The sequence below is a fragment of the Sciurus vulgaris genome, assembly GCF_902686455.1.
Source record: "Sciurus vulgaris genome assembly, chromosome: 1".
Taxonomy (NCBI): domain Eukaryota; kingdom Metazoa; phylum Chordata; class Mammalia; order Rodentia; family Sciuridae; genus Sciurus; species Sciurus vulgaris.
In genome coordinates this window covers 43,727,279-43,750,571 of record NC_136461.1, presented here as the reverse complement: position 1 = coordinate 43,750,571, position 23,293 = coordinate 43,727,279, and the positions used below count along the sequence as shown (strand labels likewise).

Genomic DNA, 23,293 nt, shown 5'->3' with positions numbered 1-23,293 from the left:
GATTCGGGCCTACTTTTTCTTCTATTTGGTGAAGGGTCTCAGGTCTAATTCCTAGACCCTTGATCCATTTTGGTTGAGTTTTTGTACAGGGTGAGAGATAAGGGTTTAATTTCATTTTACTGCATATAGATTTCCAGTTCTCCCAGCACCATTTGTTGAAGATCACCCCACTCTTATTGTACAGAAAGGAAACTGAAACCCAAACAAGAATAAATTGTCCTGGTCACATCAGGTGAAATATAGTATCAGATAGCAGATACGGGACTCTAGGATTTGAGAAGCTCCTGGCTGTGAGGTTTAACCACCCAGACTCGGGAGTCCCGTGTCCTGTCACTAGAGGTAACCAGGCTGACCAGGAAGAACAGAAGGCTCTGTGAGGGGGCTTTGGCTGCTGCCTTTGGTCTTCATTTTCTGTCACCTCTTCCCCAGGTTCTGTGAGCAACAGCCATCTGGGCTGTTCTGTCCCTAGGACATGCCCTGCACTAGGGGAATCTCTGACCTCAAACCTTTTTTACTTCTGAAACACACACACACCCAACCTCCCTCTCCTCCCAATTCCTCCTAATCCCCTCGAAGTCAGATCAAAAGCTGAGCCCACCCATCAGGATGATTATTAGAAAAGGAGTCAAATATGACACGTGTGGACAAGGACGTAGAAAAATTGGAACTTGTGTGCGTTGCTGGGGGTGCGTGGAGAATAAAATGATGCAGCTGCTGTGGACAACAGGACGAGGGGGGGGGCGCTCAAAGAACTGAATGTGAATTACCATTTGATCAATTCCACTTCTAGGTATATACCCAGAAGAATTAAAGGCTGGGACCCAAATATCAATTTGTATAATACACCTCTGTTCAAAGCAGCATTGATCACAGTAACCATAAGGTAGAAGCAACTCAAATGTACACCAACAGATGAATGACTAAACAAAGTGTGACATATACAGACAATGGAATACTACTCAGCTTTGAAAAGGAAGGAAATTCTGACTCATGCTATAATATGGATGAAGCTCAAAAGCATTATGCTAAGTGATATGTCAGACACAAAAGAACAAATATTGTATAAATCTACCTACATGAAGTACTAGAGTGGCCAAATACATAGAGACAGAAAGGAGGATGTTGGTCCCCAGGCACTGGGGGAAGGAGGGAATAATGGGGTATTGTTTAATGGATTTGCAGTTTCAATTTGGGAAAATGAAAAAGTTCCAGAGATGGAAGGGCGATGGCTACACAATGAAGCGAATGTACTTATGACCCCTGAACTGTACCCTTAAAAATGGTTAAAATGATAAATTTTGTGTTAGGTATATGTTACCAAAATTTTTTTAAAAAGCCAAACCCACTGGGAATCCATTTCTGATGCCCCCAAGCAGGTGAGATAAAAAGGTTCATCTCATGATTGCCAGCAATTTATAGTAACAGCTTTTTATTAAAAAGTATTAAATGTACCAAATATAATATCTAAAAATTAACAAGTAAAAATTACACCAAAATGTTTTGATTTACCTTTCTATTACTAATCTCAAATATTCCCCCTGAGTTCACTAATTGGCTCTATTTCCTCTTCTAAGAAGACTGGTATATTTTTCAAGGGGGTGGAGGGAGCCCAGTCTCAGGTGGAATGAGGAGGGTCCAAAGTCCAGCCCTGCTACAGACCCAGCCTCCAGAGGACTCCGCCCTGCAGCAGGAAGCACCACTGCCCAGCCTGCAGGCTAGAGGTCAAGGGATCTCTCCAGTCCTGAGAGGAAGACTGGCCAGAGCAAGAAAATTAGAACCACAGGTGGGGTGCAGGACAGATCTGGGCCAAGGGGAAAGAATAGAGCAGACTTATCATGTTTTTACCATGTATCAGGCTTAATACCTGTGGTACCTCCCTGCCCCTGGGGTAAGGGACTGTCATCCTCATGTCATACAGGAGAAAAGTAGGAAGTATGACCAACTGTGCATTATTAGGGTTGGAGAAGTGGGATTAGAACCAGCACATGGAAGCCATAGTTTTTCCACAGGGGCCACTGCTAAGCAGAGAGGAGGCAGAGAAAGCCCAATGATGAATAATGGCCAAAGGAGTGGGGAGGGAGGTGGCAGGCTCTGTGGAGAGGAAGAGCACAGAGGAGCTGCGGAAAGGATGGGACAGCATCAGGATTGCGGGTGGCTTCCGCAGTTGGAAGGGCCAGTCGTGACAGCTCACACAGGGAGGGCGGAGCAGCGCCCCTGGAAGAAAGGCCAGGCCAGCCTTGGGCAAACTGGGGATCCAGGCCTCTTTGGGCACGCCCCACTTCTGTGACCTGGGCGAGTCCTTTTCCTCCTCTCAGCCTGTTTCCTGATCTGCGGCGCAAAAAGTGAAAATCTGCCTTTTGCCTCGCACCAGGGTTTGCGCACCCCGCATTTGGCATGCACCTGTTTTTCTGGCACACCTGGTTGTGCAATGCTGACGTCTAGCTGAGCAGCGAAAGCGGAAACAACTAACAGGGCGCTCCCCAGCCAGCACTGGGACCCACCCACTGGCTGGAGGCCCTGGGGACCCGGAGACGGCCGCGCGCTGGGCCGCCGTGACTCCCTCTCTCCGGGGCGACCCCATCCACTGCCCTCTTCAGTCACAGGGCCAGAGCGCGGCTACAGGAGCAGCGGGGCAGCCATGACGGAGCCCGAGGTCGCGGTCGACGACTTGGACGCCTTCATCGACGACCTAGACTACCTCCCGGGCCACTTCCACCTGGAGATGCAGCTGAACTTCGAGCCGCGCTCGCCGGCCCTGCTGCGCGCCCGGGACCTGAAGCTGCAGCGGGAGGTGGTGCAGCAGGAGCTGGAGCTGGCGGTCGCTCCGCAGCGGTCGGCAGTGCGTCACCTGCTGGGCGCCTTCGCCTTCTACCTGGAGGAGCTGGAGGAGGCCCGCGAGCGCTTTCTCGAGGTGGTCCGCGAGGATCCGAGCAACCTCAATGCCTGGGCCAATCTGGCACATGTGTACGGGCAACTGGGCCAGGAGTCAGAGGAGGAGGCTTGCGCCGCGCGGCTGGCGGACCTCATGGGCCTGGCGGCGGACCCAGAGGCACCCGGTGACCCCCAGCTCCGCGCCGCACGCTGCCTGGCGGAGCAGGGCTACGCCCACGGCTTCGACGTGGGCTGTACCAGCCTGAAGGAGCGCGCACGGGTACTGGCAGTGGGCATCGCGCTCTATGACAAGGCGCTGGGCTACGGGCAACAGGTGGGTGACACCCCTCCCTCTAATGGAAGAACTGTGGTCATGGTCTCTTTGGTCTATAGGGATGCCCCTGCCCCAAAGTCAATTCGACCCTGGCCTTTGCACCTTTCCAATCAACGCGCATCCCCCATTCCCATCCCAAACTAAACCCGTAGCCTTGCTTTCCTGGGCTAGGGAGAAGACCCTAGCGAGGCTGCTGGCCTAGGTCTCTCCAAAACACAGCAAACCCAACCTGCTCAGTTCATCCCTCTTCCTTGCTCCTTCCAGCAAGTACCTGTCCGGATGCCTGTGCCTACCACCTAATTAGAGGCACAGCCAGACAGCCTGCCAGAAACAGGCATCCTGCCTCTTGTTTGCCACCGCACATCCATCCATCCATTTGGACACCAAATCTTGTCCACTCCACCTCCTGTATCTCTAAGGTCCTCCCCAGCCTCCCTCACCTAGTCCAGCCTCGGTAATTTCCCACCTGGACTTCTGTGCCTTCCTCCTCCGCAGGCTTCTGCCCTCCAGCTTGACCCTTCTCCTCCATGCTGCCAGTGTAGTGTTGCTCCACCTCGCCCGCCAAGTCCCTCAGCCCACTCCCCCCTGGTGGGTAGATGAATCCTAGGTCCTTGAGTGGCCTTTTGATGCCCCCCAGGACTGTCCTCTCTGCCCTTCCTCTTCAAGTCAGGCTTTTACCACATTTGACTTCTCTTTACTCCCCTGTGGGGAACAACGCACCTTGTTTTCTCAGCCCCTTCCTGGGGTGCTCTTCTGCTCCCCCTCTGCCCAGAAGGTCCTCTCCAATCTTGGGTTTATATCTAGAAAGCCTCCGCTAGCTCCCCAGGCTGGGTCAGAATCTCCTCTGGGCTCCCACAGCACTGCCCCTACTGTCCATTTACAAGTCTGTCTCTCCAACTCAACCCTGAGGGCTTTGCAAGTGGGAACAACATCCATCCATTTTACCACGGTAAACCTGATAACTGGTACATGGTTGCATATGATAGGTGTATCTTCACTGGATGGATGCATAGGGTCTGGTACTGAATAAATGCTAGGAATACTAGCCATCTATTGCTGCAAAAATATGCCCTCAAAATTTAGCAGCTTAAAGCAATAAGATTTTATTCTTATACAGTTTGGGGGTATCAGAGATCTAGGCCTGGCTTGGCTCAGTGCCCGCCGGCTGTGGTCTTATCTGAAGTCTCACCTGACTGAGGAACCATTTGCTACCAAGCTCACTCACGTGATTGTGGGTAGGATTCAGTTCTTCACTGGCTACTGGCTGTATTGCACTTGTCATATTCTCTTCTTCAGAAGCTAGTTAATAGGTCTATCCCACACTCAGAGGAGGGGATTACACAAGGTCACCAACACCAGGAGGTGGGGATCTCTGGAGGCCATCTCAGAGGCTGCCTGCCACATGCAGCATCAGATGATGGATAAATGGCATGGAGGGCATTATCCTCTTTTATGGAGAGTTCAGAAGGGTACCATGACTTTTCTATGAAGACCAGTACAGGCAGGGTTGAGCTGATCGCACTTAGTTTTTTAAATGTTTTAAATTTGTGATATTTAAATAAAGACAACTTTTTACACCTGGGTAGCACAGCTCCGTTCACAAAACCTCTGAACACACACCCCCTCAGTGCCATTTTCTCCGGAGTTCATCATTTCTCTAAGGGGAAATGTGGCTGTCACATTTTCAGAGAGGACTGGTTGGAGGACAAGGACTGGATTTAGGGACAGCAGTGCAGGGTAGCGCCTCAGAGAGGAGACTCCAGCCAGACAGTTCAGGTTCAAATCCAGCTTCCTCATGCCTGCACCTCTAATCTGTTCTTGACATCTCAAAGGTCCTTTCCCTCTCCGAGCGACGGGGATATTGGTGGTGTCTGCCATAGGCCGTCTCATCAGTCACATGGAGATACGGTTCATTTGGTTGATGTCATAACTAAGAGTTCACACTTGTAAACTCCAAGAGGAAGCCTCTGCAGGAATGGGCAGGGTCACTGGTGACCCCTTCATCTCCCCAGCTAGGAAGCCTCCCCTTCCCGGAGCTGGATGTAGATGTGACCATCACATAGGGCCAGCAAGGACCCAGGTCTCACACTGTAGGTGCTGAGTGTGGTTGTGGCCACAGGTCACAGGTCACAGCAGTGGAGCGGGTCCTGAAGAGCTCTGGGCTAGAAGCCAGCAGGCTCCCCTCTCAGCCACCACACTACCCGGAGGAGACCTCTCTGCACTGTGCTTTCCCCATCTGCAAAATGGGTGCAGAAAGTGGGGACCATGTGGTCTCTGAGCGCCTTCTCTGCTCTCTGGGGGTGTTCAGAGGAGGTGAGCGATGAGGTGGAGATTTAGGGGTAGTGAGCAGAGGCCAGCTGCCCCGTCTGCAGAGTCAGCACAGCTGCAGTAGGAACCACCCAGGGAGTGCGCTCCCAGAGGGCGTGGGAAGCAGGGCTCCCAGCGCCCCAGGGGTGTGGCTGCCAGGCTCTGTGCCGCTCGTCGCAGGCAGGGCAATGATGGTGGTTTTGTCAGTCAGGAGTCTCAGGAGCATCCAGCTCTGTTTGTGTTTTGTTGTGTGACTTGGGACAAGTCACTGGTCATCTCTGGTCTCAGTGTCTACTTTTCTAGCACGTGTCAGTAGTGATCTCCGTCTCAGGTAGGATGTAATCATCCAACCGAAAGATGGAGTGGAAATGTTCCATAACTGTAATCCTGGGGACATCCGAGAGGCATTTATTGAGCTTCTTTACGTTTGTCAAGCGCCCAGTATGGGCCAGGCCCCGCTTTAAGAAGCTCTTGCTGTTAAGGAGTTATGAACAAAGGGTGAAGGAAGCATTCATTCCTTCATTAGCCTGTCTTACCTGAATCCTTCCTCGGGAAACGGAAACCAAAGGGGCAAAGCAGAAACGTGTCTGCAACTGGCTGAGGTCACATGGCATGCCTGTGTCATGGGACAGTCATCTCTTAAGTACTATACAACCAGAGATGGCACTTTCTGAACCCAAAACAGGGCCCCAGGGACTGACAATGGAAATGCACTTTGGGATATGGGGACAAAAGTGTTGGTATCAGCAGTCCCTATGGACGGAGTGGCAGTGAGTGATTGCAGACGAGGAATCCTCCCCTGAGCAGAAGGGACTGAGGGAGGTTTCTGGAAGAGGCAGGTGCACCGGCTCCCAGGCCCTGCAGTGGGATCCTGCAGGAGGAGGACTTGGCCAGGAGCAGGGGATGAGGCCTGGAGAAGGCAGCCCAGGCCGTCACAGGAGGAGCACGTGGCAGCACTGCAGAACAGCTGACACGGTCTCCCAAAGCGACGTGCTCCCAGCTCCCTCAGCCCCATTCCTCTTACTTCCTTGGACCCTACTTCATAGCAGTCGTAATCTATTTGAGGTTCCACGAACATACCGTGCTGGCTGTCATCTCCCTCTGCCTGGAAAGCAAACTCCACCCATTAAAGCCCAGTTCAAATGTCACCACCTCCGCCTGAACACCTTCTGAGTCCTCTGGTCCCCTTCAGGACTTGAGCTAAGTCCTCACATGAACCATGTAGTCCCAATTTACAGACATAGGAATTGAGGCATGGTGGCAATTCATCCCAGGACACAGCCAACAAGCAACAACTGAGTCCACTCTACCCCACCTGCCTTCAAAGCTTTGCTCTTTCTGAGAGGTCAGGGAAAGGGTGGTGAGATGAGGAGATAAGGCTGGTAGTGAGAGGGGAAACCCTTCACAGGTGACCTCCCCAAAATCCAAGGCAGGTCAGGGTCAGAGAGTAGGCAAGGGAGGACGAGGCAGGAGGTGGAGTCAGCGTCAGGGCTGGAAGTGCATGAGTCTTGCACTTGGACAGACCATGTTCAAATGTTGCCTCTGTCACCAGGTGGCTACGGGCAGGTCCCTTCACTCCTCTGAGGCTCCGTCTTCTCGTCTGTGAAATGCGGTTGTGACATGGACCTCCCAAGGCTGCTGTGAGGGTGGAGGAACACAAAAGCAGCAAGCAGGAGCAGGTGGTCCACCCACCCCTGGGCCCTGCACTACACTTTGCCGTTGCTCTTTAACAAGGCCACTGCCAGCCTCTGGCTTATCTTCAGATGAGTTTTGTCTTGTCCCCTGGAAGGCGACCCTCAGTCTTGGGCTTCTCTCCACTTCCCCTGTCCATACCACGCCAGGGACTCGCATAGAACTGACACCCAGGAGGAGTTTGGACCATTGTTAATGTAACTTAGTTGAATAACTCAATTCTAAGTCTTAAAGATCCCTATGATTTTTTAAAATAAGGTAGTTTGAACTTAGACTTTCCTAAAACAAAACAAAACAAAAATCCCTGTCTTAAGCCAATTGTTACTGGATTTTCCATCCCCTTTCCCCAGAATATCGGGGGCTTAACACATGCGTGCACATGGACACACACACTCGTGGCAGCACACAGGCCCCTTACCCCTGTTTCCATCCCAGGATGGGTCCTTGGTGAAGACAAGAACTGGCCCAGGGTGACCTGTGCACCGGGCACTGAGCTTAGAGCTCTACCTTCCGTGGCACCTTTGATTTGTATTCAGATCTGCCAGAGCCCCTGCCAGCTGGTAGGGACCCTCTTCCCAGGGAGGAGTGGCAACTTGCTCAGGTTGACCCAGCACCCCAAACACTGACCAGATTTCACCTGGCAGCCAGGCAGGAGGGGAGGGAGGCAGCCCTGGTGGGCCAGCCTTGCACACAATGGTGTGGACATTGCAACGTATTGTGTGTTCAGCAGTGTGGGGACTGGTGATATTGGAGGGTATCCTGGGTTAGCAACCTCAGGGTCCCTGGTTTGTCTATACGAGGGTATACCACAAGCACGCAAACCACACACACACGCGCACACACACACACACACACACACACACACACAGAGTTCTACAGTTCCAAGTATTTGATTTAGTTCAGCTGGCAAAAGTAGACTAATTTGAACAGTGAGCATGCCCCTGGGCACTAAAGTGCTTTCCATAGGCTGTCTCACTTGATAGTCATAGAAAGGCTAGGAAGTCAGATCTGTTATTAGCCCATATTATAGATGAGCAAACAAAGGCTCAGGGAATCACAGTGACTTGCCCAAGGGCACACAGCCATAAATGGCCAGCAGGAACTGAATTCAGGTGTTGGACATCCAAGTCCTGTCTGGGAAACAACATTCCTGAGGCTGTGGCTCCAGGCTTCTGTTGGCCTCAGGGTCACCCACCTTTGCATATCAGTGCTTCTGCTGTGAGTTTGCATCTGGCTGGCTTCTCTCCCCATTTACCTCATAAATCTGAGAGCCTCAAATGCCTGGTCTCCCCTTCTCATAGATACAAGACCCCAGAGCCAAAGCTGCTTTTAGCATCATCTGGCCCAAGTACCTCTGAGTGGGGAAAAAAAAGGTCATTACCTGAGCACAGCATAGCGCAGACCCCTGGAGGAGCGCCGAGTCAGGTCCAGCTGTTGTTACTCCAGAAGGCAGGAGACTCTTCAGACCCACCCAGCAGCTGCCAGCACTAGAATTGGACTTGGACCAGAGCTAGACAGGGGATGTCCCTCTTCCACTGAGGACAGTGGGATAGAGAAGTGATTCAGGGCAGCTCAGCCAGCCTAGGAGATGAGCACCAAGCAAAGATGAGCCACGAGACCTGCATTCCAGACAGACCCAAGACCAGAAAGAAGTGGCACCAGAAGCTGCTGTCCATCCAAGTGCACGCCATCAGAACCACCCTGGGAGCCCGTGACAGGGCTTACTTCCAACGCCCGAATCCCCTCTACCTGGGGACATCTACCACCCCCACCAACAGTTTGTAGGGGCAGAAGCTGACCCAGTGGCCTTTTCAAGATCCCCGAGGGGTGAGGGGAGAGGCAGTTTTCCTGGGAAGAGGCCCTGTCCCCACACCTGCCAAGGCAGGAGCAGGAGCGCATTGAGGCTGCGGGAGGGGTGGGAGGAGCTCCTCTCCAGGCTGCTGTGTGTGTCCCACAGGTGGCAGGGACACCAGGCAGGGCGGCTCCGTGTTCTCTGTGTGTATCTGAGGACATTCCAGTCACGCAGGAAGGACGCAATCCCAAGCCTGCCACGTTGTGACTCTTACTTCTGCAGCGTCAGCCTCCACAGGGTCAGCCTGACGAGGCGGAAAAACCAGGGGCGTTGGAAGGAGGCAGATCTGAACTTGAATCCTGACACTCACGCCCTGGGCTGTGGAGCTGGGTCAGTGGCTTTTTTCTTAGTCTGTTTCCTCATCTGTGCTGGGAGGAGGACACTATATACCTTCTAAGGCTGCTGTGAGGATCCAGTGCACCAAAGTGCCCGGTGACCCTAGAGAAGCATTCGTTCCTGTCCTTCTCCTTCCCTTGAGAGAATTAGTCAGCTCTCAGGAACCAACCCTGGAATGTGAAGCAAAGCACAAACTGCTAGGCAAATAATTTACCTAGGAACAAACAAGATGTCTGCACAGCCTGTTCAGATGCATGCAGATATATAAGCCATTGGGGTGGTAGAAGAAAACCCTTAAAATAGCCAAGCCCCCAATGTTCCCATCTCCTGGGGCCAACTTTTTTTTTTTTTTTTTTTTTTTGGTACCAGGGATTGAACCCAGGGACACTTAAACCACAGAGCCACATCCCCAGCCCTTTTTCATTTTTTATTTAGAGACTGGGTCTCACTGAGTTGCTTAGGGCCTCACTGAGTTGTTGAGGCTGGCTTTGAACTCATGATCCTCCTGCCTCAGCCTCCCAAACTGCTGGGATTACAGGGGTGTACCACTGCACCCGGCTTGGGGCCACTTTTTGAAGAAAATGACATGTTTAAGACTCCTCCTAGCACCTACCTGAGTTAACACAGACCTGCTCCTGTAATGGCTTATCCCAGTCCCACTATTTCTGCCAGGTCACCAACGGTTGTCACTGACCACCCCGACCACCCAGCTGTGGGAGGTGACATCCTCAGGCTTCCCTGCAGACGGCGATTTCTGATCCTTTGACTCATTTAAAAGTGAGGCACCTGCTAGCTGCGTTTATCCCACTGTCCGTAGAGAGGGCCTAGCACAGTGATGCTCTTCACCATGGAGTACAGGGCCTGTGAGCAGCTGGCTGGGCCACTGCCCCAGCAAGTTTCAGAGCGGTGGGTTGAGAATTTGCATTTCTGTCAAATTCCCAAGCGACATCCATGCTGCTGGTCTGGGGCCCGTGCTTTGAGTACCACTAGTCGGGGTAGTTAGATGGAGGGATCCTGGAGTTAAGTTGCTGGGTTCAAGTTCTCCTAGCTTCCAAGTGTGTCACTCTCACTCTGGGCATATCACCTGACCACTGTGTACCTCAGTTGTTTCATCTGTAAAATGAAGATAATAATAGTCCCTGCCTCATAGGTCACACTTGAGGGAGTCAAATGGGTTAATATACACAATGAGGTACTAGTGCATAGTAAGTGCTCAATAAAATTTTCTATTCTTTGTATAACAGAAAAAGGATCATCTCCAGGTTTCGATTCATGATTACACTGGCCATGTGGCTTTGAGGACACCATCTTACCTCAGTGTTCCCATCTGTACTAAACAGTCCACTCAGGACATTCTGAGAATCAAATGAAATCATGCAAAAGCACTTTGTAAATAGTAAACACTGTACAAACGCTAGCTCTCTGCAGCTATATGTTGTGGAAAGAACGTGAACTTGAAGTCAGAGAGAACTGACCTGAAATATCAGGACAAGTAGTCAGACCTCTGCTTTTTTGGTCTTGGTTTCCCCATCTCTGAAATAAGGAAAATAATGACAAGGACCTCAAAGGAGCTGGGAAAGGACCTGAGAACCCCTCACTGGGTCTGCCCCTCACTCTCATCTTCAGGCAGCACCAGGGTTGCAGATTTCACTCCAGGGCAGCAACGGCCTCGCCCAGTTCCCTCCCCCGAATTTGCCACAGGACAGCCACCTTCTTGGAGACTCCCTCCAGTTGGAAGCCAGACTCCCATGCTGGCTGCCCCCCCCTCACAGAACCCCCAGCTCAGGGACTAAGGAGACAGCAAGGTATCCTCCCAGAGCCCACAGCAGGCAAATCCTGGGGAAACACCCCTTTCCCAGCAGTAGGCTCTGAGCCTCCTCCCATTCTGCCTCCAACCCCCGGCCTCTGGGAGTCATAAACCCTGCAGCAGCATTCCTTACAGGCAACTTTTTTCTCCAGGAGAGGTGAACAGCACCTTCCTTCTGCAGGAAGGAGGGGCAGCCAGAGGCCTGTTTAATTTAATTTAACGCACTGTGGCTTGCCAGGTTGCCCTGGTAACCGCTGCAGCTGCTGCCACTTCCCCAACAATCAGAAGGAATTTTAAAGAGACAGCCCATTTTCAGGCCAGAGTTGCATGGCAGAGTGAATGGCCTCCACCAGCTTTGTCTCAGGGGTAGAAGATGAAAGCCCCAGCACATCGAGGCCTCCAACTAGATCTATTTACCCCATTAACTCCATTCCAGATCCACTGACCCCATATGTAACCCCACAAGTCCTCCTGCAAATGGCACACTGGAGTGGGATCTGTTGAGGCACTGCATTTGGGATTTGTCACACAGATGTCACTCAGCTAGATCCTTTTTTGAAAATAAAATTTTCAAAAAAATTCTTGGAGTTGGGAGGGAGTTCACCCCTAGGCACTACCCCTGCAATTCAAGCATACAGCCACCAGGTGGTGATATTGCTTGCTTAGTGAAAGCCAGAAGGAGGCTGAACAATTAGATTTTGAACAGTGACCAGAATGATGGGGGAACAGCTGAGTTCTAAGTTCTGATGCTAACAAGTGTGGGACCTTGGGCAAGTCACTGCCTCTCTCTGGTCTCAGTGTCCTCAAATACATAATGAATTGATAAGACAACTGAGTGTTTGGGGCTAGGGCTGTGGGAGGCACAGGTTTAAGTCCTACTTCTATCATGCATAAGTTTGGGCACAAATTTTAATTTATTTTGGATTGAACACCAAACAAGAGTTACTATGAACCAGGAAGAGCCCAGGGGACAACACAGCACTCCTAGACACTGGGAAAGGTGTCTGGAACCCCCCAGGACCTGCAGTCCTGGGAGACATGGGGTGTGGAGAGTAGGATGAGGCAGGGTGTCCTCTAGACTCTTGGGCCTGGGACCTCATTATCCCACAGACCACTGAAACAAGTCTCAATGGACAGTTTCTCAGTTCCCTAGAGAAACTAATCCTGCCTGGCTCCAGCCCAAACCAGGAGAAAGGAAACAAACATTTCTTCTGGGCCTGGCACTGCCCTTGGAACTTGCTGGAGGCCCAGAGTGTCACCCTACTTTGCAGATGAGAACACAGCCTTCCAGGGGCAACACGTCCCCCAGGGTCACTCAGCTCAGGCCAGGCCTGTGGGACATCCAGGCCTCTGTTCTTTATATCCGAAGCCCAAGTCCACTCCACTTGCTCCCACTTGGTCTCACCCCTTGCCAGGAGTGTGGAAGAGAGAGTCAGGGCCTCTTTCCCGTCATGGCTATTCAGCCAGCCACAAAACAGGCTGTGACCAGAGTCCTGAGATCGTGCCAACAAGGGGCCAGGTAACCAAGTCACCATTGCCTTCAGTGCTGACCACGGTCAGGCCTTGACATTATGTCCAGGTCTTTGGTCACTGTGGCCCACAGAGGGTGCTCCATAAATCCAAGGCCCCTTCTTCCTTCCCAGGTCCCCTGTAAGGAAAGCTGGCAGGCTGGTCCAGCATCCTCCCCCTCCTCTTGCTCTGGGACGTGTTCCCCACTTCTGAAGGATGCCCTTGTGCCTGGGGGGCCTGCACCATTCCCCTCCAGAGAGTGCTCTTCTCAGCTACAGCCCCAACGCACACATTCCCATCTATGTAACAGGATGACCCTTCGAGGAGATGTGAACAGAAAATCCCACTGGATCTTGGCGCTCCCCAGCTCTAGTCCCTTCAGTGATTCCCGCTGCCCTGCAGATGAGTTCCAAGTTCTAAGCCTCGCACGGCCCCTCCTGATACGTTCCTGCTGCCCGTCCCGGCCCTCCACACGGGGTCCATCCTTAGGGCTGCATGCAGATCCTGACAATCGCACTTGCTCACCTCTGAGTCTTTGCATCTGGTGACCTCCTGGAATGCTCTTCCTTGTGGTATCCACCTGGGTGGTCCCTCTCATCCTTGAGACCTGCTCCAGGGCTGCCTCCCCTGGGAAGCCCTGGAAACTCCTGGATTGGGTAGATACTCCCCTGGGCTGCTATGACCCCTGTGTCCCTCCTAGTCTAACTGCATCTTGGGGTCTGGCTTCTCTGACAGACCCAGGGCCCCTCAAGATGGGACTTGTCTTTCCTCTCCTGTCCTCATTGCCCAGCCTAGGGTCACACAGAGCAGATAGCAGGGGAGTGTGGGCTAAGAAATGCTATCAGTTGGGGGCTGGGGACATAGCTCAGTTGGTAGGGTGCTTGCCTCAAAAGCCCCAGGCCCTGGGTTCCATCCCCAGCACCGCAAAAAAATTTTTACAGAATGCTAGCAGTGGGTCCTCCTCTGGCACCACTCAAGAGGTCTCTTCTCTCCATCCCTCCCCGCTCCAAGTCATCCAAGGCGGGTCCAGATGGCCTGTTTCCACAGGTCCCCATGCCTCTGTTCATGCCAGACCCTCCATATGGGATGCTCTGGTCCCCATTCCACACTAGGGATTCCTCTGAAGGGCCGCTGCCTACTCAAGACCCACCTTAATCCCCAGCCTCTGACCGGGAGTCTCCGTCCATCCTGCTGCACTCGGTCTGTATCGTGTTCATGACCTTCCTCGGACTTCACTTCCTCCTACAGTTTTTGGCAACCCATGTGGCAAAGGGAACATGGGCTTTGGAGCCAAACAGCATTTGATTCCCAGCTCTGATGCTCTCAAATCATGTGACCTTGGGCAAGTTGCTTTACCTCTCCGAGCCTCGATATGTTCATCTGTAAAATGGGGCACCTCCTGGATGGAGGTGATGGGTGTCAGGATCCTGACCCACGGCAGGCACTAAATCCAGTCCTGTCCTTGACACCTGGTCTGTTTCCTGAGCCAGCTGTTCCCTGAGCCAGCTGGTGAGTCTGTTCAAGTCCGGGTGCCGCTGCTATTTGTTGTCACATCCCCAGGACCTCATGCTGTGGGTGCTTGGATCACTGCTGTGGCGGGGAGGATGGATGACAGGGGTCTTGAGCTGAGGAGGCCACACGGGGGCAGGGAGTGCAGAAGATCAACTGTGGGCAATGAGTGTGGAAGGAGGGGCTGCCGCCTGAGGCAGAGCTGCCGATATGCGCTGGGGGTTTTATTGGTTTTCATTAAAATTCCTTCTCGAGGCAGGAGCAGCTACTCCCATAAATAACGGCATAAATATTTTATCCGGTGCCCAAGTTGGTCTAAATGCACAGCAAGGTTGGCGAGAATAATAATGGGAAAGAGTTGGGGGGTGTCCTGGGCTTGGGCTGAACCCGACTCACTTAACATGCCTGAGGGGCTTTCTCAGGAGCGTGGGGGGTGAGGGGAAGCACCATCAGGGAGGAGTAAGGACAAGGACAGAGGAGAGAGAGGGCAACCCATGGCGCATGAGCCCCAGGTGGGAGCCAGAGCCTGGCGGGGGAGCCAGGGCACACCTACTGTGTGTGACGGGCACCTCACTAGGGGTCACACGGCTTATCTTATCAAATCCTATGTGATCAGAGAATTGAAGCAACTTGCCCAAGGACACCCAGCTAGATGCTGGCAGAACCAAGACTATCATCAAGGCATCAAGGGCATGTTAGGCTAAGGCCCTTCCTGCTGTGCCTGCTGCCCCGTGGGGTTCAATGTGAACAATGGCCTGGGCCCCTCAATAACAGCAGCACGGGCATTCTCTGCCTTCCTAGATCCCGATGGAGGAGAAAAGGGGCTGGTACTTCACCATGGCGACACTCCTCATCAGGTCAGGCCAGCGGGAAGAGGGGGCACAGGATGGAGGGAGGTGTGGCCCGGTGGGCTGGGCCTGGAACCAGGCAGGGCGTGGGGGCAGAGGTGGTAGAGCCCAGTCCATGCAAGGGCTTCCTGGGACGGCTGCTGGCATGGCTGGGAGGGGTGCTGACCGGCCCCTTCCTGGCCACAGGCTAGATGGCATCTTCCTGGAGCTGGGCAGCGAGGAGCAGAAGAGGCTGCCTGCCTTCAACCGCACGCTGGCCCTGCTGCGGCAAGTCCTCAAGTCCTCGGACCCCCGCCACCGAGGTAGGACCCCAGGGGGTGTGTGCAGTGGCAGCCTCTGCCACACTGTCCCTGCCCCTATCCCTGGCACTCTGGCACTGCCCCCACCTCTGGCACCGTGTCCCTTCTCTGTTTCTTTCTCCCTCACTGTTTGTGTCACACACTGTGTCACACATTTGTTTACCTCAGGAGCCCTCCCACCTGGCCCAGGGGACACCAACTGCAAGTCACCACGGTGGCACGCTCGGTCTCAGGCCCCGGGAGAGCTTGCCCTGCTCCAGCCTGCAGCCTCCTCTCACCTTAACCTTACTTTTTTTTTTTTTTTTTTTTTTTTTTTTTTGGTGGCACTGGGGATTTGAACCCAGGGCTTTGTGCTTGTGAGGCAAGCACTCTACCAACTGAGCTATATCCCCAGCCCTGCAGCCTCCTCTCCACGGCAGGAGATGAAGGCTCTGCTGGGCAGGGCTGGAGCCATTTTCTCTAGGGCCAGGAGGCAGAACAGGAGCTGCACCCTCAGGAGAAGTCAGAAGAGAGCTATGACGCCGAATGGGGTCCCCTAGGTGACACGTTAGACTCAGAATGAGCACCAAAACCAGTTCGTTCGCTCCCTCCCATGTCCCCTCGCCCTGCCTTTGTTCCTCTCTGCCACCGTCCCTTCTTTGTTCATGGGTGCCTTGAGTGGAGCTGCCCCACCTGGCCTCTGGCTCCCCTCCCCCCACTGGGGCTTCCTAGAGACCCTCTCCCACCCTTCACCCCAGCGCTGGCCTGGTGCTATCTTGGGATGCTGCTGGAGAGGAAAGACACCTTCTCCACCACCCCTATGGGCATCCACGACTACGGGTACTCAGGGACTGACCCCCTGGACTGCTTCGGCAAGGTAGGTTCCCAAATTGCACCCTTTTTGCAAACTGGTAGGGGCCTCTCCTCCAGGACCCAAGACTTCTCTGGGTGTCATTCCCTACTGTGTGGCCCACCAGAAGGCACTTACTCCAGACCACTCTCCATCCTTCCCCTTGTTCAAAACAGAAGTACTCCTTTGTGGCCTTTGTCTTGTGCCCAAGACTAAGCCTCTCCCCCTGTTCGAGCTGGCCCAAGCTCATTTCTCCTGCCTTGATGTAGACCCTCAGTCTTCTCCCCTGAGGCCACACTGTTCCCTCTGCTGGGCTCTCTCCCTCCCCAACGACAGTGGCCCAGTGGAAAGAAAATTTCTAGCTAGAGTCGCCCTGCCAGTTCTGCCCACAGGCCGTGTGGCCCTCAGGCAAGCCACTTAGAACAAGCGGCAGTCAATTCCAACCCAGGGGAAGTGCTGAGGCCCAGCCAGAAAGGACATGAATACTGGGGAGTCGAGGCTGACTCTGGCCCCTCCTCTCACTTGCCCTGGGAAGATGGCGGAGCACACGTGGGAAGGTGGGCTCACCTGGGGTCCGGAAGGGTTTGCTGGCCGTGACCAGTGAACGGGGCAAAGAGCTGGGCTCCGGGAGCTGAGTGCCAGTGGGTGTGCCCCAAAGTGTTGTGTTCCATGATATGATTGACATGTGGCAGGTGGGTACGGGCAGATGTGGGGAGGTAGAGCACTTGGTGACAGGACTCTGCAGAGGTGAGGTCCCTAAGGTTGAGGCACCATGTAGCCAGGCTGGCAGACGAGCAGACACATGGTTTGCCCCTACCCTCCTCTCTCACCTAGGCCATTGAGATTGCCAAGGACCAACCTCCCATCCTGAATCACCTGGCCAAAATCTTCCACTTCCTAGGAAAGCAGGATATGGCCATTGGAACCTGTAACATGGCCCTGGATGTCCTTCGAGATCCAGAGCTCAACTGGCAGGCATACTGCACAAGGGCCAAGGTGGGTCACCCTGCAGCCCTGCCATTGGGAATCAGGGACCAAGGACCAGGAGCCACGAACCTATTGCCAAGGCCCAAAGGACCTGGAGCCTTCATGGTGGAGAGCAACTTAGGGTCATCAAAGCACACAGCTGTGGTCAGTAAGGTCAAGAACAGAGGAGCCCCTTCCTAGCACGAATCCCTTCCACGGTGCCTGGGCCGGGAGCCTCCAGACTCCAGTGGAGTCGGATTGCTGAAATCTGGTCTCTCCACCTATGACTGTGGAGCCTGTGGCAAGCCACCTACCCCTCCAAACCTCAGTTCCCAAATCTGTAAGATAAACTAATAACACCCATCTTAAAGGACTATCAGAGGCTGAGGCACAGCACCTGGGCTCTGGAGGTGCTTTTGGAAAATGGGAGATTCTGGTTTAAGTAGAGGTAGAGTCATGTGGTGGCTCAGAGCTTTGGCCCTGGACATAGACAGCCTTGATTCAAATCCCACATCCCCACTCACATTTCTTGGGGCCTCTGACAAAATACTCTGGCCCAAATCCCAAGTCTTGTTTTTATTTTTATTTATTTATTTATTTTTTATCTGTAGACCAGAGGTGGTAGAACCTGCCTCGTAGAGTGGTTCTGAGAAGTTAATTAGATTCTATGTAAAACTCAGCATCAAGCATGTGGTAAGAGCTCAGAGGTGACTGATGGCTATTATTAGGTACATTTTTAGCTGATTCACAGTCTCTTGAGGCCATCCCCTGCATAGTTTTTCAGGGCTGCAAGTTACACATTTCGGTGAGAGCTGCCTCCTCCCATCTCTCCCCACTAGGCCCCCATCTGCCCCCTGGAGCCTTACAGAGGCCATTTGCTGGGGACAGCCCAGGAGCTCCAAGTTTATTATGTGCCAAGCTAATTAGCTCCCCTGGCCCCCTATTTTTTCCACTATCTTTCACATGACCTAGTGGTCAGTCTGCTACTGATCTTGGTCTCAATGGCTTAATTTCCTTCCCCTAGAGCCAGTAGGTGCCAGTGGCAGGAAATTCCTTCACTGAAGTTGATATGGTTAATATTATGAATAATATGAATATTAATCATAATAAAGCATCAAACATTTGTATAAAACTCTGAATTTCTGCATTTCACCAAGCACTTTCATGATTATGGCCTGATTTAATCCTTATAAAGAATCCTGTGAGAAAGACCAGAGCTATGCCAGTCCACAAACAAGGCCACCAAGGTACAGTGAACGTCCCCAGGGATCCACATTCGACGAGCCAGAACCCCAGCCTTACTGTCCTCACTCTGTCACCTTGTATCTTATGCTCACTGCCTCTCTGTAGCTCCAAAGGTCACACTTACTACTCAACTGTCCAGAGGAGGAAGGAGCGGGAGGGAAGGGAGCGCTCATGATCTGCGTAGAACCGTGGCCCATGAACTCAGACCTGGTCATGGTGGCCTCGCCCCTCCCTCTGCTCAGGTCCCTCATTCGTTTCCAGCCCCACTGGCCTGAGCCTCCATCTAGAATGCTTTTTTCCCAGATGTGTGATTGACTTCCTTCCTCACTTCCTGCTGGCCTGATAAAAAGGCAGTTTCTAGTGACCTTATTGAAAATGTCAACCCTTGCCAATACTTTGTCCTTTTCTGATTTACTTTTTCTTAACACCAATCATTCCCTAACACAGTATTTACCTATTTATTGTCTTCCTCCTTCAGTAAGACATGAGCTCTCTAGGGGCAGGATTTTTGACATTTTGCTCTGTACTGTATCCTCGCGGCCTGGCTTATGTCTGGCTTGTGACGATATCTGTTGAAGGAATGAGCAAAGGAAGGGAGCACATGCCAGGGCCTAGCTAAAATGTGTTCTCTCAGTCATCAGGTAAATCCCCAAGGGAGGTCTGAGTGTACTAACTTTTCAGAGATAGAAAATGGGGCTCACAGAGGTGATATGACATCTTCCAGGTCACATGGCTAATATTGGGGGGAGCACTTGATACATGTCTGGTGAATGAATGAGAGGCTCTTACCTCATCCAACCTCCTCATTGTATAGACAGGGAAACAGGCCCATAAAGGAGTGTCTTGCCCAAGTTGCCACAGGACCAGGACCTAGAATTCCTGGGTCCCATCCTTTTAGGAGCTTTCTGCTACACCACAGAATATCCCTGTTTGCTGTTGATAAAGGGACAATATTCTTGTAGGACCCAAAAAAGGGAGGTCCTTCCTTGTGTACCTTCTCTGAGGTAATCCTCTGCCTGCAGATCCACATCAGAGCCTACCTGCATGACCTGACTCGGGCCAAGATGGGGCTTGGGGGCATGCCCGACAGGAAACACCTGGCCTGCGCCAAGGCTGACCTCGAGGAAGTCGTCAAGGTGTGCCCCGGCCTCAGGACCTACCTGGACATTGGCCAGGTAAGGCAGCTGCTTGGCTTGGTTACCCAAAGGACCACTAATAACCTACTGACTCCCTGCAGGGCGAGGCTTGAGAACTGAGGACATGGAAAGGAATAAGGGGCATCCCCTACCCACCTCCTCCAGCCACGGGAAGATTAAATGAGATAATGTGTGTACAGTGTTTAGAAGAGGGCCTTGCTCTCTAAGCACTCAAAAAGTACTCTTTACCCAAAAGTGACTGCTGTGCTCAGGGAATAGTTACTAAGAGGTGATAATGTCCAAATTTTACATATGAGAAAACCAGGGTCTAGAAATTGACTTGCTCAAAGTTATATGGCCAAGAGTGGGGGAGCTGGGACTGACATCCCAGTACTGCCACTCCTTTTCCAGGGAGGCAGGTACAAAGTTTAAGAATGGCCGAAGGAAAGAAGTTTTTTTAACAATCGGGAGGGTGGTATTACCAGAAGGAAGGCTCAGCCGCCGCCCCCACCCCAGGTCTACTACTACATGGGCGTGGACGCCGTGCAGGAGCTGCTGGCGGTGGACGAGGCGGCGCTCAACCAGGCGCTGGTTTTCCTGGCCAAGGCCGGCGAATTCGAGCTGGGCGCCACGCTGCCCGAGCTGCAGCTGCTGCGAGGCAAATGCCTGCGCATCAAGGGCGAGGAGGCCAACGCGGCGGCCTGCTTCAAGCGCGCAGTGGAGCTGGACGACACGGGCTCCAGCCACACTGAGGGCTTCGGCTGCCTGCTCGAGGCGCTGCTGGCGCAGTGGAGCCAGGCGCAGCTGAGCGACGGCGAGCTGGGCCGCGAGGTGGACGCCTGGCTGCGCCGCGCCCAGGGCAAGTACCCCGAGGCGTGCCTGCGCCAGGAGCTGCAGCGCGTGTGGCGCGGCCACACGGACGAGGTGCTAGGGCTGGCCGGGGCTCTGGTGGCCCAGGGACGGCCAGCGCTGGTGCGGATGCTTTTCGAAACCATGGAACTAGAGCGTGAGAGTGGTGGAGCGGCGCGCAGGCGCCGGGCAGACTCCTTCTGAGTTGCGGGGGTCCAGGCTGCGGCCCCGCCCCGCAGAGGCCCCTGGGCTGTTCTAGGCACTGAAGTTGGGCACCCCTGCGACCAGCAGGCTGCTTGCCGGAGCCAATCAGATTCCTTTTCCGAAGCGGAGACGTGGACATTGAGACTCTACGGCAGTTCGAGGCAGTTCACTAAGGCCTGATTGCTTGAGATTCTTAAGAGCCACTTTCTTAATGAGAATAAGGGATTGCCGGGTGTGGTGGTGCTCACCTGTGATCCCAACTAATCGGGAGGCTGAGGCAGGAGGACTGCAATTTCAAGCCCAGGCTGGGCAACTGAGCGAGATCCTGTCTCAAAAAAACAAAAACAAAAAAACGAAGTCCCCTTGACTATTGACTGCACTCTGGGGTTCTGCAGCTGGAAAAATTTCAGAGTGGAATCCAGGGTAAGGTTGCACAGTGAGTGGGCTAGGGCAGGGCCTTCACTTAAACCAGGGTGCTCGGCCCTTTTTCCACCTCTCTACCAGTTTTCCAGCAGGTGTCATTCTTGGTCTGCTTAGTCCCAAAGTCCTCTCGAACTCCTTGAAATAGAACTCATCAGTAGAACCTTTACTTCTCTTCTGGAGGAAATCGAGGGACTCCACCCATTAGGAATGCCACCTACCCCCAATCTTGAGCCTTCTATGAGAGAATGAGGGAGAACTTGGACTTTTATGTTCTGGAATCATAGTCACAGAGTCTTAGATGTGGAATTTTGTCAAAGACTTTTTAGACTGTGATAGCCACCCAATCGTAGAAGGGCTGAGCTAGATTCTGTGGCCTCACACACAAGAACTAATTTAACCCAAAATTCCAGATTAAGTTTTTGCCAGACTCCAGGAATGCTAGTTGTACATATTTGCAAGAACCAGACCCCACGTGGTTTATGATTTCTTTTGCATCTTTTCCTTTCTTTGAAGAGCTGTCCTCCCTGTATTGCTCATGTCCATGGTCCTCAGACTCCACCAGGGACAGGGTCGCACCCTTACACGGCATCTCTATATTGCTTTTCGAAACCCTGGAACTAGAGGGTGAGAGTGGAGACGTGGTCCACTCTGGAGGGCAGCACCCTCCAACCCCTTCACTGTGCAGATGGGAAACAGAGTCACAGAAGGAAGCAATTGCCCAAAGTCACACTTCCTGTGCTGCTCACCCTGAACCTCAAGCTTACTCTCAGCATGTTTAAGGTTTGGAAAAATACCAGTAAACTAATCAACACTAAAGCATGAAGTGTCTGCGTGTTGAAGTTTTGTGTGGCGCTCCTCCGTGGTGCACTCTGATATTCACACCACTGATGCTTTCCAGATACCTAGAAGTCAGACAAGGGGGTCCCTGAATCCCACCTCAGGCTCAGTATGGCTCACCACTTGGGACAGTGGCATTCTCTCCCTCCTCCTATCATCTCCATTGCAGCAGAGGCCAGGAGGTGACCCATCAGTGGGCAGCACAGGTGGCCCTGTCTTTTTCTCCCTCCACCCTGCCTATCCGCATCCCTCTTCCACCTAGACCATGACTGTGATCTTCCCTGAAATGGAGATGCATTTTCTGCCGCTTCCCGACTGGCGAGATTTAAAAGTTGAAGTTGGCGCCCCCCCCATAAGTGTTTCCTTCCTTGCATTTCTTGTCCCCAAGGTCATGCCCCTGCCTCCTATCATAACCTTTTGAATAAAATTTATTTCTGATAATCCCATTCACACTGATCATTTCAATGGTTCACAAATACCCATTTGGTTTCTCTCAGGGCTTTCTGCATAAGACCCAAAAGCCAAAAAGAGGTAAGAAATCCCACTCCCAGAGGCCTACTGCATTAGGCACTTCACGTGTGTAACCGCTGACTTCTCTCAGTTGCCTTAAAGAGTCAGCGTTGGCCCTGTCACCCTCATCTTACAGAGGAGGATGCTGAGACACCATGGCCGCAGGTAAGTGTGTGAAGGGCCCAGACTGGAAGTGGACCACCCTGTTCTGTGCCACCTCCTGAACACGGCCCTGCAGGAGATGTGCCATCTTCCCTCCAGTGTTGGCCTTCCCGGTGTCCTCTGCACATGCCCTACTGTTGCTCTACCCTCAACTCTGTTCCCAAACTGCCTTACCTCTGGGCCTTTGCACACCGTGGTCCTCCACTGGCTTTTTTCTGGTCATTTCTATCCCATGTGCTTGGCTCCAAGGCCCTTTGTCCAGGAAGTCCTGCCCACCCTCCCCCTTCTCATCAGTGGCCTGCCTTCCACACAGAGGCTCTGGGGCATCTTGTCCCAGATGCACTGCATCGTTTCTTTCTCCCAGGATCACAATGCTGTCTGCACGTCTGATGCTCCCACTCCACTCTGGGTTCTCTCCACCCATGATTTGCCCCATGATTTGCCCCATGACCTGCACTGAGCTTTACTACAGGAAAGTCTTGGTTTTTATTGTTGAACGGAGTAAACCCACAGCAATGAGCTGGCACCTCAATCCCAAACAAGTGACTCTATTACCACGTCCCTAGGACTGAGGTTGGGGACAGGTCTGCAGCCCAAGGTCCCTTAAGATCTGAAGATCAGACAGAAAGTGACTTTTCTTCCTACCTCCTCCCCAGCCTCACACCATTTCCCTAGTTCTGTTATTGGGAAACAAACTGAGGCCCAGCGGGCAGGGACTTGTCTAAGGTCAAGCTCAAAATTATCCTCAGATTCATGGTCCGCTGCTCT

The 23,293-nt window shown here is 52.8% G+C and overlaps 1 protein-coding gene across 3 annotated transcripts; it reads left to right on the top strand.

Annotated features, from left to right (window-relative positions):
• The first annotated feature begins 1,542 nt into the window (after positions 1-1,542).
• Positions 1,543-22,258, top strand: TTC22 (tetratricopeptide repeat domain 22). 3 transcript variants are annotated; one of them, XM_079134355.1, is made up of 8 exons: positions 1,543-1,783; positions 2,372-3,205; positions 15,019-15,074; positions 15,252-15,367; positions 16,102-16,220; positions 17,028-17,189; positions 19,427-19,579; positions 20,057-22,258. In XM_079134355.1, the coding sequence occupies exons 2-8, from the start codon at positions 2,639-2,641 to the stop codon at positions 20,591-20,593; spliced, it is 1,710 nt and encodes a 569-aa protein (XP_078990481.1). In that variant the 5' UTR covers positions 1,543-1,783; positions 2,372-2,638; the 3' UTR covers positions 20,594-22,258. The 3 variants fall into 3 exon arrangements, with proteins under 3 accessions (XP_078990481.1, XP_078990480.1, XP_078990482.1); XM_079134354.1 differs by lacking the exon at positions 1,543-1,783 and having other exon boundaries at positions 2,078-3,205; XM_079134356.1 differs by lacking the exons at positions 1,543-1,783; positions 20,057-22,258 and adding an exon at positions 19,952-20,038 and having other exon boundaries at positions 2,078-3,205.
• Positions 22,259-23,293: the final 1,035 nt, after the last annotated feature.

Coding starts and splice junctions, on each gene's coding strand:
- TTC22 (XM_079134355.1), top strand. CDS start 2,639: ATGACGGAGCCCGAGGTCGCGGTCGACGACTTGGACGCCTTCATCGAC. Junction 17,190..19,426: donor CATACTGCACAAGGGCCAAG/GTGGGTCACCCT, acceptor CTCTGCCTGCAG/ATCCACATCAGAGCCTACCT. Junction 19,580..20,056: donor CCTACCTGGACATTGGCCAG/GTAAGGCAGCTG, acceptor CCCCCACCCCAG/GTCTACTACTACATGGGCGT.